Source organism: Corvus hawaiiensis, chromosome Z (genome assembly GCF_020740725.1).
Source record: "Corvus hawaiiensis isolate bCorHaw1 chromosome Z, bCorHaw1.pri.cur, whole genome shotgun sequence".
In the NCBI taxonomy this organism is placed as follows: domain Eukaryota; kingdom Metazoa; phylum Chordata; class Aves; order Passeriformes; family Corvidae; genus Corvus; species Corvus hawaiiensis.
In genome coordinates, this window is record NC_063255.1 from 74,089,419 (window position 1) to 74,102,368 (window position 12,950).

The 12,950-nt window shown below is 37.7% G+C and overlaps 1 protein-coding gene across 2 annotated transcripts in view; it reads left to right on the forward strand.

Moving 5' to 3' along the window:
• The first annotated feature begins 12,463 nt into the window (after positions 1-12,463).
• SLCO4C1 (solute carrier organic anion transporter family member 4C1) overlaps positions 12,464-12,950 on the forward strand; it is a 28,631-nt gene continuing 28,144 nt past the window's right edge. The window contains exon 1 of one of the 2 annotated variants that reach the window (XM_048292508.1): positions 12,464-12,939. In XM_048292508.1, coding sequence (XP_048148465.1) covers positions 12,705-12,939 — 235 coding nt within the window. In that variant the 5' untranslated portion in view covers positions 12,464-12,704. The remainder of the gene's footprint in view (positions 12,940-12,950) is intronic. The other variant, XM_048292509.1, reaches the window with a different exon arrangement.

A 12,950-nucleotide genomic window follows, 5' to 3' on the forward strand; every position in this document is an offset into this window, starting at 1 on the left:
GCTCTGAGCAACCTGGTCTAGTGAAACCTGTCCCTGCCATGGCAAGGGGGTTGGAACTAGATGGTCTTTAAGGACCTTTCTACTTCTAACCAGTCTTTGATTCTGTGATTCCATGAGAATGTGATACGTAGTTCCCTCTTCAGTTATTTGGCCACAGATATATAAATTTTGTCACATCCATTGTTTATTACATTCCTTTTTTAAAAAAAACTATGACTAAAGGTATGTTCTAATACCATTAACAGCAATTTTGATTTTTGTCCAACCAATTTTTGATTTAATTCCTATACTAACATGCAAACACAGTTGTTTACTCTGTCCTCCTACAGTGACATGATACAGCAACATCCTCAAACTTTCCCTCAGTGTGTGCATTAGAACAGAACCTCCCAAACTGCTGTCACTGGCATGTACTAGAGAACATACCCTCGGTTGCTATCTCTTCCTGCTGTATCAAATTTTTTGAAGCTGTGGTGAAATTGTCTTTAGAGACTTGCACTAAAAAACCTGTTTATCCTGTTGATCATATCAGTCAGATTTCTGGGGCACAGGTAAGTTCTTAACACACCACTGCAGGTATAACAGGGCAGTTGTTTTCCAGCTGGCTGAAACATGGATATTGATCTAAGCCCTACTGACTCATAGCACAGATTAAACCTGATGCCTGCGTTTTCAATTTATGATGAAATCATGGGCTAATAACCACTGTTATAATGGAATGCACCACTCACCTTTAACAATTAGGTGTTCTTAGGCATTTAAAAGCTAGAAATTACATTCTAATAGATAACTGAAAGGCATCTTATTCACTGAACTCCTTTCTTTTTTTGTAAGGCAAAACACACTTTCAATTTTGTTATTGAAAACAAATACTCCCAAATAAACAAAATTGGAAAAAAGCAAAACATAGATTCTAAGGTACTTGTTTTATTAAATAAATAAACGTTTTCCTAAATACATTGTTAAGAAATATGTTGATATCTAACTCGACTTAAACTGGCTAATCAGGTACTGGTTTGCAAGCAGATGAAGACCATAGAAGCGGCAGCAAGTTAGGTATTTCCAGAGTGTACCAACGTTTGTAAACAACAAAGCTAAACAAAATAGTACTGAGATCAACAAGTTACTTTGAAATGTGAATTCATCCTATCACACAGAATATGGAAATGACAATAAACCCTGGCAAAATATTTTGGTTCAGTTTGTTTTTCTCAGCAGTCCAATTTGGAGCCCTCTCCTGGAACTTCCAAGTATAGGGCCAAGTGAAATTTCATTTAACTTTGTACATTTGAGAACTTGTGCAGGCACTCCTACCTCACAGAATCAGTCTGTTTCTTCAGTTTTATTCACTTAATGTGAGTCACATTATTTTTATCAGCTCTTCTATCTCAAATAGTCAGACATACAACAGTTGTATTACTTTGGCAGCTTGAGACATTCTACTAAGTAATATTTCTTAAATTGTTACTCTATAAATATTAATATGAATCTATTCATTTTTTGAAGAAAATGAGATTGGAAAAACAGCAGATATCTTTCTCACACTTAAAAATGTTTCATAGATATCACAATTTTATTGATGTATTTATTAATTGAAGATAAAAGCTTATTGCTACAACATTTGAATTGAAGGAAAATGTTACGTGAATTATGTAAATAACATATATTTTAAGACATTAAAGTATTTAACAGATAAAGGTGGCTGGCCCTTTCTTCAACATAAAGGATGAATTGAGAAAGTTAAGAGTAGTACAAATATATGACAAGGAAATGAATAATCTCTTCCTTAAAAATAGCTTCTTTTTCCTCCTGACTGCTTCTTCAGCCTCTCCACATATTTACAGCAGAGTCTGTGTCTCATAGACTCAACAGATCAAATTATTTCTGAAGGTCAAGGCCAGAATTTTGGAATGCTTAATCTGGTTCTGAAACAGAGCCTATGTTTTATAGATTTCACTGTTCAGTTTATTTCTGAAGGTTAAAACCAGAAGTTTGGAATGCTTTATTTGGTTCTGAAACAGAGCCTGGGTCTCTGTGGAATGACTTTGGCATAAGGATGATGCATGGATGATCACTGCCTTCAAATTTTATTCAGACTAGATGTTAGTATTAAACCTGTGTGGTGACTGAGTGGGTAGAAGTTTTTCTTTCACAACTGCCAGTTAATTAGTTCATATTGTCTCACAAGCGTTTCAAACATTTACTGTATTGCTGGCTTTAGAGTTGGAGATTTAGCTTAAAGATTATGGCTTAAACATTAAATGTGTAAGATTACAATTTACATATTGCTACACAACATACAAAATGGGTAGACAGTATTTATGAATTGAATTTTAAAATATTTCCCATGTAATACAGTTTACTGTAATGCTGCCCCTGAAAAATAAGTGCTATAATAAGTTTCAAAAAATACCCAGAATCCATTTTTTAAAATCCCATACAAACAGGAGTCTATTTTAAGATACATAGTTTTATATTAATTTTAATAACTGCATATTACTTTATATTTTGTCATAGTTTATACTTACATACATTTCTATTATATGATATTTTATTGTATTTTACTTGGCTTAAACTTAAACCCTGAAAATTACCAACTTTTCTGTTTCCATTTATAGAATTTGTTCCTCACTCACATCTTCTACTACTAGTGGCACAGGGGAATTTTTTTCAATATCAGTGGATAGTGACCCTTTACATCCTCTAAAAAATATTTCCTAAACAGTTTCATTTACATTTATGGAGGAATACTGCAGTTATTGAGAGTTCATACATTCTTGATGCTGAATACACATTGTAGTGTTCCTAATCACACAGGTGTCCCATTGATGCCAGGGCTATTATTAGGATGGATAAAGCATATGAAATGGTTATAACCAAGGGGAAAAATATTCTTTCTCAAGGATGTAAATATCAGGATGTCTTCAGCCTTGACAGTGTCAGGTCTTTATTCTGATTATTTTACATCAGGCTTTTAAAATAGTCAGTGGAATAGCTTCTTCTGGCATATTTGAATGGAGAATCAATTTCACCCTAAAAGGTCAGCTGGGGCATATGTTAGCATAACTTGTAATTTTGACAGCTAACATTAGCAGCTGATATAAAACCAGTGGAATCTTAGCAATGAGAAGTTAAGATGGCACAAGATTTGCTAGAAAATTCCTGATTTCTTGTCTCTATAAAGCACTTCGCGCTGTTATATTTTAACAAGCTCAGTTTTGTTCCTTTCTACTTGGGTTGCAACATCTATGTCTTGGATTACTTGCTGGTCTTCATTTATTTAGAACGCTTTCCAATCTGTTCAATTCCTACTCAGTTTTCTTTAGATGTTTAGCATTCTTCCAAAGAGAATATATTCTAAGTGGAATCAATTTTACGCTTTCTTCTTGGCTGTGATCTAGTATTCTGAAAAATTTCTAAGGTCAGAATGAATTTTGAGAACTACTTAAGCCTTCTGCATCTTCATGGATGTGAGTTGCATGCTTGGAACAAGAAAAAGACTATCTAAGGTTCAAATAAGATTACTAATAGCTTCCTATTAATAGGTATTAGGTAAAATAATAGGATATTAACACAATTTAAAAATTGTTTGTGCCCCCAGCTGTCTGCCATTTCCATCTAAAGAAGGGTGTGGAACAAAAGAAGAAAACCACACAGTAGTAATTAAAGAAATAACAGATGGGAGAGATGCAGAGCTGGTGCTATTTGATGTGATGTAGTTCAAGAAAATTAGAACAAATATTCATAATGTGAATTCTTCCTTAATCAGCTCAACCAGGACCTCCAGTGCTCCAGACTCTTTCCTCCCATCTGTCTCTCCTTCAGGTTTTCACGGCTGTGCTTGTGCAAGCTCTGACATGGTGCAGTTGCGCTGCCCTGGGTTAGGGATCAGGTAGCAGAGCTGCATGAGCAGGAGCTGGGAGAACTTTGGTGAGGGGCTGTCCCCACTTGCCCTGGGAGCTGCACCATGCCCAGGTCCCACTGCCTGAGGTGTTGATGCCTTCAGTGCCTGGCTCCACAGAAACTGCACAGCAAAGTGCTGCCTGACAAAACCAGTCATGAATGTGCTTCCATCATGTTCATAAGTCTAACAGTGATGGATCTGTATTGTCTCCAAGCCTCAACCACTGATCAATTGCTTGCCCTCAGTAACAGCTTCTATTATCTTTGCTATCCTTTTTCTTATGACAGGTTGCAGAAGTCCACCCTGTGTTTCCGATGCAAAGTGGAAAACATTGTTCTCTCACTTTTAATACACCCACCATCACTCCGGAGATTTTGACTTCCCTGTGGTGACACGCCCTGAGGCACTTGGGGTGTGAGGCCTTGAGGAGCTTCCCATGGGGTCTGCACCCACAATTCTGCCCTTCTGCCTGCAGCCTGGGGCTTCAGAGGAGGACAGGGGAGAAGCCCTTTGCTCTTGGCTCCTAGTCCCTGACACAGCCACTGGCCCGTGTTGCTCCCTGAGATCAGGTTAGGGGTTATGCTACCTGGTCTCTCAAAAAAACTGCTACTCCTTACACAGTCATTGATTCCTCCAAAACTGTCTCTGAGGCTGGACATGATTTTTGCCCACTCAGGCCTCCTGAAATTTCTCAAGTCTCAATGTGCCAGTGCTGAAATTGCCACCTGGAGAATTCAGGGTGTTTATGGGGAAATTTGACTAAGCCACTCTTCAGCTGATCCTTAGCTATTGAGAGGTGATGCCTAGTAGCAGATAGGTTCATAGGCTGTTCTCCTGCCTCCCTTTACAATGTCCCTTTCCAAGATGCATAGGTGAAAAGATGATAGCAGCCTCTCTCCCATTACCCAAACTGAAGCCATCAGCTTTCAGTCTCAGAGGGTTTGTGGAAGTATGAATAGAAGACCAAAGGAAGGTCCGAACACAAGAGGTTTCTGCATGTCATTTTAGCTATACAACTTAGACTCTAAATGTTAAAAGCATGGTAACTGGACTATCAGTAATTCCTTGATTAGATGTCTAGGACAGTGTGTTTGTTTCACCTAAAAGAAATTTGAGCTTAACAAACTATTCAAAATTCAAGGAAACTACTCCAACCTGGATCCCAAAACCTGGTGATAGCAAGAAGTGCCTGTTGATGTGTCAAAATCTTTCCATGCCTTCCTGTTGGTGGCATGTCTCCTCCCACTTGTGGTGGGTATGTTACACCCTCTCCTGTTGTGTTTACTGGGAAATCCTCTGATCCTTTTTCACCCTATAGCACTTGTCACTCTGTTTAGGCTGTTGAATAGATTTACTGTAAGGTTTTGGACATGATGAAAAACGTGAATACGATTTATGTGATAGAAGGCTATCAGTTTGGCTTACTTCTGTTTTCTCAGAGCTTCAGCTGCCCAACCAGGTCATCTTCAGTAAATTAGGTAGCTATGACCAGGATGCTTTAATTATATGACCTGAAACAGAAATCTTGTTATTCCAGTACATTAGTCACTATAAAAGTAAAAAAAAAAATCTAGTACAAAACTAGACTGTATATGAAGCAAATTTAAAATCTGCTACATACAATCCCGAAATCAGAAATTAAGAAATGGAAGTATATTACTATGGTTTCTTGTGAACAACACCTATTATATGATTCTACATATAAATTAAATGCAATTTTAATTATTGTGCTATGGACCTCTAAAGTGGTACTTGAAAACAAACCACTGAATGAAGAAAGACACTCTTTTCTAGTCAAATAAGACACTTGGGCATCTTCGCAAAAAAAAAAAAAAGTCTTATAATGATTTAACTTCATAACTTGGCTACTGCCTTTGTTAGGAGCTAACATGCAAAGGGTGCAAAGGGTTTGAGAGTTTTTTTCACTTATACCTATTTGATATATTCCACGAATTAAATCTTCCTGTTGAACCTGATATTCGGTGGACTGCTGAGTAGGTTAATTGCTTAATTTGCAGCTAAAATTATTTTAAACTCCAATGCAATTGTTCAAGTTGTCAATTTCTTTTATTTTTTCATTTAAAGCTTTAATTTATAAATTTGCTTTTTAATGTTAATTTCACTGTTTTGTTGTTTTCTGCATTAAAAGAAATAAGGAAGGTAATTAGTACCTGCAAAGCTTATATTTAAGAGTATTTTCTGTTCCACGAAGCTTTTGAAGGCTTAATTTGTGAATTGATTTTTTTAAATAGAGAAATTCTAGAGAGTACTTCAGCTTAATAATTTTCATGGAAAAAAACTTCTTCTTTGTAATATATATTAATATTTTCCAGCTTTTATATTCTACATATACAATTATTATGAATAAGCACATTTAAAAATAAACCTATCCAAGAATCACTCATGGAAGCATTTTTAGCCAGGAGGATAAGTGAGTGAATGAAATCATACTAAAATCTCCTAAACAAAACAGAAGCTTTATATATTTGGAAAAAGGAAAATCCCTGAAAAAGCCTAGGCAAGATTATGCTGCATCAATAAAATCATGGGGCAGAATTGTGTAATTTTAGTTTCATTAAACTTAATGTTAAAATTTTCCAGTAAAAGTCTAGAACAGTTGGAAATATTTGACATTCTGAAAATCAAAGCAACAAATTCAGAATTTATATATTTATCTGGATATATACCTGACATCTAGACAGAAGTGTCTAGTTAGTAAGAAGCTTTTATGCAGTGTGTGGTTATAATTTGCAAAACTGCTACAACCCCTCATATAATCTTGATCTCTTGAATTACAAAGAATGTCATATCAATTGATCCACCCCTCAAAAAATGGATTTTCAAAAAGTGAAAACACAATTTCTCAGAAGAAGATGAGATTCAGGAAAAAGAAATAGGTCTGAGTTTTTAAGACCAGAGACATCAAGCCTGCAAATTTAATTTAAAACTCAAATCTTACAAACAATTGATTTTGTCATCTATTTGTGAAATGTTAACTATACGGACTGTACTTAGTACTGACTGGATTTCTTTTGTAGCGGTGTCTCTAAGATAATAGCAAGTTTCTTTTTGTACACACTTCTGTCAGGGATATTTTTTAAAAGCCCAAATGGAGAGATTGATAAATTCTCTCTCTACATGCATATTTACAGCAGTGTTCTCAGTTAATAAAGAGGAAAAGTCAACTAGACTACTTCTAGACTAATAACTAGAACTCTGACAGAAGAGAATGATTCCATGCCAAACCAAAATAAGCACATTTGTTTTCTGCCGTTGAAATATTTGTTCATGCAACAGAACACAGAATTGCAGAGTGGTCAAAGGTGGCAGGGACTTCTGGAACCAATCTGGTCTAACAGCCTGCTCAAGCATCACCTACAGCCAGGTGCCAAGACCTTATCCAGTCATCATTTTAATGTGTGTACGTATGGAAATTCCACAACCTCTCTGAGTAATCTGTGGCAGTGCTTGAGCACCCCCACAATGAACAACAATTTTCTGATGTTCCGATTGTACATCCCATGTTTCAGTTTGTGTCCATTGCCTTTGATCCTGGGCACCACTAAAGAGTCTGGCTCTGATTTCTCTGCATCCTCTCTTCAGGTACACTGACAAGATCCCTGTCCAGAGCCTACTCTTCTGGCTGAAGGGTCCTGTCTCTCTCAGCCTTTCCACATAACAGAGATTCTCCAGTCCCTTCAACATTGCAGTGGGCCTTCACTGGACCCTTTCTAGTTCAATTTCTCTCTTGCTCTAGGGAGAACTGGACACCCAGCTCCAGGTGTGGTCTCACCAGTGCTGAGTAGAACTTACCGAAGGACGAAACCAGTGAGGATTTAACACAGAGGGACTGTGTACTTTCACCTGCAATATGAATGTTATATATAGAATAAATTCACTGCTAAGAAAAAACAAACTGCTATTACGTTAAGCATAGTATATAAGAGAGAACTTCTGTGAAAGTTCCTGCTCTGTATATGCAGAATTTACTGTATATCATAAAGCTTTACTAGCTGCCTGCCACTAGAAGCCATATATTTGCTGATGAAACAAACAATGAAACAGATCCAATTTCATTTAGTTTTGTTCAATCTATGAACCAGGCAGAAAGAAAATAGAAGAGATTTCTCAGTTTTAGGAAACACTGAAACTAGTGTTTCTCAAAAGAAATGAAATAATTCATTCTTCTCTATTGATCTACTAATTAGATTCCTAGGGTAAGAAAAATACGTGGATCTTACTTTGTGAAAAATCAATTACTTTGGTAATGGTATTAGCTCCGAGTATGTTTACAGGTCAAATAACATGAAGGTTACAGAAAACAGGTGAGGTTTGGCTGAAAATAAAAGATTATAGCATTGACACAAAAACAGGAGAAGCCTTATGTTTCCACATTGAGGCATATTAGTTAGGGAGCTTAATAAATTATGGGAATAACTATAGGTATTAATTGTAGGATATCACTTTAAATCTCAGTATCACTATCCAAATAATCAAACAAGCATACCCTTAAATATATTTCACTTCATGATATGTTGATTGGAATTAAAATGGCATAAAGGTAAGAATAAAACATCCATTACTAACGCCTTAAAAAAGATAATTCAAAAAAATACCTCCTTCATCATATATTCAAAATAGGGGGGAAATTGATATAGCTTCTTTGGGCCCATACTGGTGTCAGAATTAGGCACGGTCCAAACTAAAAGCTACATTACCATAATTTAAGTAGATACAAGACTCTAGACAAGCACTACAGTGACAGAAGAACATGATTTATCAAGGCACAATGGGATTTGGAGATACCTTCAGCTAGTTAGATTCTACAGGAGAAGTGTACATAGTTTTAGGTTTGCTTTTTTCATTTTCAAAGCAATTAGTGTGTTCGAAAGGAGACTAAACCAGATAATTTTTACATAAATTCTTCATAAAATTGCCTATATGAAGTTTTTACATAAAAACCTCACATAGGCAATAAAAATGCTGTTTTTACATTGTTTCCACAACAAACACACCATCAGGACTGGAACAGGATTAAGATCTTACTAGTAATATAAAACAACGAAGATAGTAAAGAGAAAAAATAAGTAATACATGAATATCCTGGTTCTACAAGCCAATGAGGCAGCCTAATTTCTATTTTATTCTGACTCTCTCTGGTTACTGACATTCTTCTCCAAAATGGGGAAATACACTTCGTAAAAGTGCTAGTTGCGTCTTTAAATAGCACAAAGGATGTCAAAATTCAAGATTAATTTTCTTAAGTGGAAAAAAAATTAAAAATATGCAAAAGGAGATTCTTCATTAAAAAAAAAAAAACACTGTTTTTTTCTTAGTATCCTTTGCATGAATTCTGACCCAGCCCAAATAATAGAAAATTATGTGGAGAGAGCTACTACAGATGAAATAATCTAAAGAGGAGGATTTTTGTCAGTGACATGTATCAGAAATAAAGTTGTGCAAGCATTTGAAGTCTGAAACATTCAGCAAACACTGAAAAGCTGCCTGGAAATTGTGTTCTAAGGACCCCAGGTAATCTGCTTTGCATCTTATTTTATAGCTGGTAGAGTCAAAGGGAATATCGTACTGACAAATGTTTTACTGAGTTTCTGGGAGATAATATTCCTGCAATGTGAGACTGGGTCTGTGTCCCACTTGGCCTTTATATGAGATGGGATGGCTTTGAGACGCTTGAAAAAAATTATTTTGAATATGCATTTTCCCCCATCTGCCTTATCTAATTGCAAAAACTCAATCACTCGAAATTCAGAGGATAGTAGTTCTCAGGCTTCATAATGCACTCTATTTCTTAAACAAAATCACAGGTTAATATGATTGCAAAAAAATTGACATGGCATGATAACATGCAACTGGACAACTATGACTTGTGAGGCTACAGACTCAGTAGCTGATCAGACACAATACCGTGAAGTTTTAAGGCCCTCAATTTTATAATTCTTCCACAAATTCAGCAAATCTTTTCTTCAAAATAGTTTTTTGTGTCTCTGCAAGGTATTACAGTATTAATTGTATTATATTCTTCTGTAATAAACAGAAACTTATAAAACTTAATTTGCCCCTAGAATATAGCTTCCCATTCCTCCTTTAAACTTAGGATCAGAAAGGGACTTCCTAGTTAATCAGTTCTCCTGTCTTTATCCTAGTCATAACTTGATCAAGCTCCATTTGGAATTTTAGAATTCAGCAAATCCATTACTAGTTTGTTCCAAAAACTCACCTCTACTGAAGATTAAAAGCCTTCTAAAGCCAAAGAGAAAATTAAATGTCAGTTTGTTCATTTGTTCTGAAATCTTTTGTTGCATTTTGTCTTTTTCCTTATGGTTACGTATTTCATGAAGCACTTCAACTTTTTAGATTGAACAAGCTTGTTTCATTCAATTCTTTGTGGAAAACAAACTTCTCTGTAGTATTTCTGCACATTTTATCCTTCAGAAGTGATTTCATGTGAAGTTGAGGAAACAAGTGGTACACTATGGAGAATAACATATAAAAGAACTTTATCAAGTACGTTTGACTGCAATACACACATAAAAGTGCTGGTCATATTTGCCCATTTGATGAGCTTCTCTGGACTAGGCAAATAGATTATTCACCTCACAGTCTTTTACTATTTTTTATCTGAGCACTCTAGATACTCTCCGAGAAACCACTTATATTTTGCCATTTTCTGGTAGGTTTTGTATCAAGTCTTAAATGGCAAGAACTGAAACTTCTATAATGGCTTTAGATATTGTCTCAGAGTAAAGCAGTTTATAAAAGCTGGTTAAATCTGCTGCATTTCTCTGTAAATTGCTTTTGGGGACATAACCAGTGCAAAAATACACTATATTTTATTCTCTATCTCTCTCTTCCTGTCCCTGTAGCTTTCTCCTAAAATATGTGTTCTACTAGCATGGTACAAATTCTCAAAAATTCAATGCAATTTAATTTCCTCGATTATTAAATTCCCTATTTAATTTCCAGATTAGACCTACACTGGACACCACAATGCTACCCTCCTCCCCAGCTTCGTTAAAAATGTTGTTGGCTTCATCTGAACATATACTGAGCTCCACTAGCTTCTCTTTTTCCCTTCCGTTCTGTCACCTTCCTGTGGTGATAAAACAAAACCACCAGTTGGTAGAGTTACAACTAGATGAAGATAACAAGAAACGTAGCTGATCTGGCAGAGCAAGAGCGGTTTTCATGTCTTATTAGCAGTATAATAATTTAGCAATTTCATGAGTTACTCTTACTACACAAGTATGTAGGCACTCTAGCAAAAATCAGGATGTTGTTTCAAATGGCATGTCCTACTTTATTATAATTAGGAGGATATGAAAGAAAATCAAAAAATGGAAACACAAAAAGAAGACTCTACTATATTCTTTCTGAAACAGACTGGTGTGCCAGCTGGTTTATGCATATCCTTAGACCTCTCATGAAGCTGTTAACTGGGATATATTTTGATACCCACTTGAGGAAACAACATTCTGGACTATAGCCTGAAACTATAATTAATTTCAGGGCTTCAGATCGTCAGTGACCAGCAGAGGAATGCTTCACTGGAGAGCAGCTTTCTGTGCTCCTGTGGGCTTGGGAAGATCACTGCTGGCTGTGGGGGGGGACAGCACCTTGGAGGGACCCTGAGGTGGCCAAGGAGGAGAGTGGAGAAGGCCCAGGAAGTCCATGGTCCTCCAGCTCTAGCCACCACACACTGTCCCCTCAAGACGCCACAGAAGCAGCAATAACAGCTGATTTTCCATTTTCAATTTATCTATTTGAATAATTAGAAACATATTCTCTTGTCTAACTTACTTGTTTTCTTTTTACAGAAGAAAGTCTCCATGTAGTTTCTGTGCTGCTATATGAATACTGGAAAATGTGTGCTTCTCTCTAAGAACAGACAGTTGGGAATTCAAGACAATGCCCTGGCTTTCACTGTGAAACCAAAGTCACTGCTGATGTCTCCAGTTTCAATCCTCTTTCTCTTGACTCTAAAATGTCTTGGACTCTTAAAGAGGGAAGGACTTTTCAGGACTAACTCATACTGCCCAGAGATGATCACCAGTGGTGACAGCTAATTGATCCCCAGACTCTCTCCCAGTTATTCTTGTGCAGAGGAGTCAAACAATTTATACTAAATGCAAACAAACTCAGACTTTCTTATGCCTTTGACAAATTCTCATGGTTCATGTCTGCAATTGAATCAATGTGTTTAATGACTGGGAACTCCCGCACATGGAAACTTTCTGAGAGAATAGTATTTCAAAAGGATAGCATCTGCAAACGTCCATAGTTTTTGTTGTGGGCAGGTCATGTTGCCTAAAGTGGGAAAGTACTATATCTGGTACATTTTGCAACCTTTCCCTTTTTGCAACACTTACACGGAATGGGGTTTTTTGGGTTTGGTTTTTTTTTTTTTTCCCGTGTCGCAAAAGAAACATTCCTGATTACTTTTCTCAGGTACTTGGTGGGTGCTTTCGTTGTTTTTTTTTTTTTTTTTTTTTTTTTTTCCCGTCAGAAAAAATGTTGTTGGAGAATATCGACGTGCCGCTCTACCCGCCCGACGTTCAGTGAACCGCTAAAAGCTGTTGATACTACGCGGCCGTGGTGCGAGAGGACGTCCCTGCAGCGCCGGCCGCGAGGCAGGAGCGGGGGCAACCAGCAGGGCGGGCCGAGGACTGGCGGCGGAAGCACTGCCACCTGCCCGGCGGGGCCGGGCCGCCGTCGGGGTATTTAGCGGAGCGTTGGGCGCGGGTGCCGCTCGCAGCCGCGGCTGGCAACGGCCTCGGGCGCCATGAAGGGCGGCGGCATCGAGAATCCGGCGTTCGAGCCGCCCAGCTCCGACCTCGGCCGGCGATACGACGCGGGCCCCGCCGGCGCAGGTGCCGGCGCCGCGGCCCGCGCCAGGCCCTGCCCTGGCCCCGAGGAGGGGCCCTGCGGGTGGGGCCCCTGCACCCCTAGAGCTCTGCAGCTCTGCAACAATTCCGAGGGGTACTTGGCTGCCTACAGCCTGCTGGCCATCTTCCAAGGTAATCTGTTC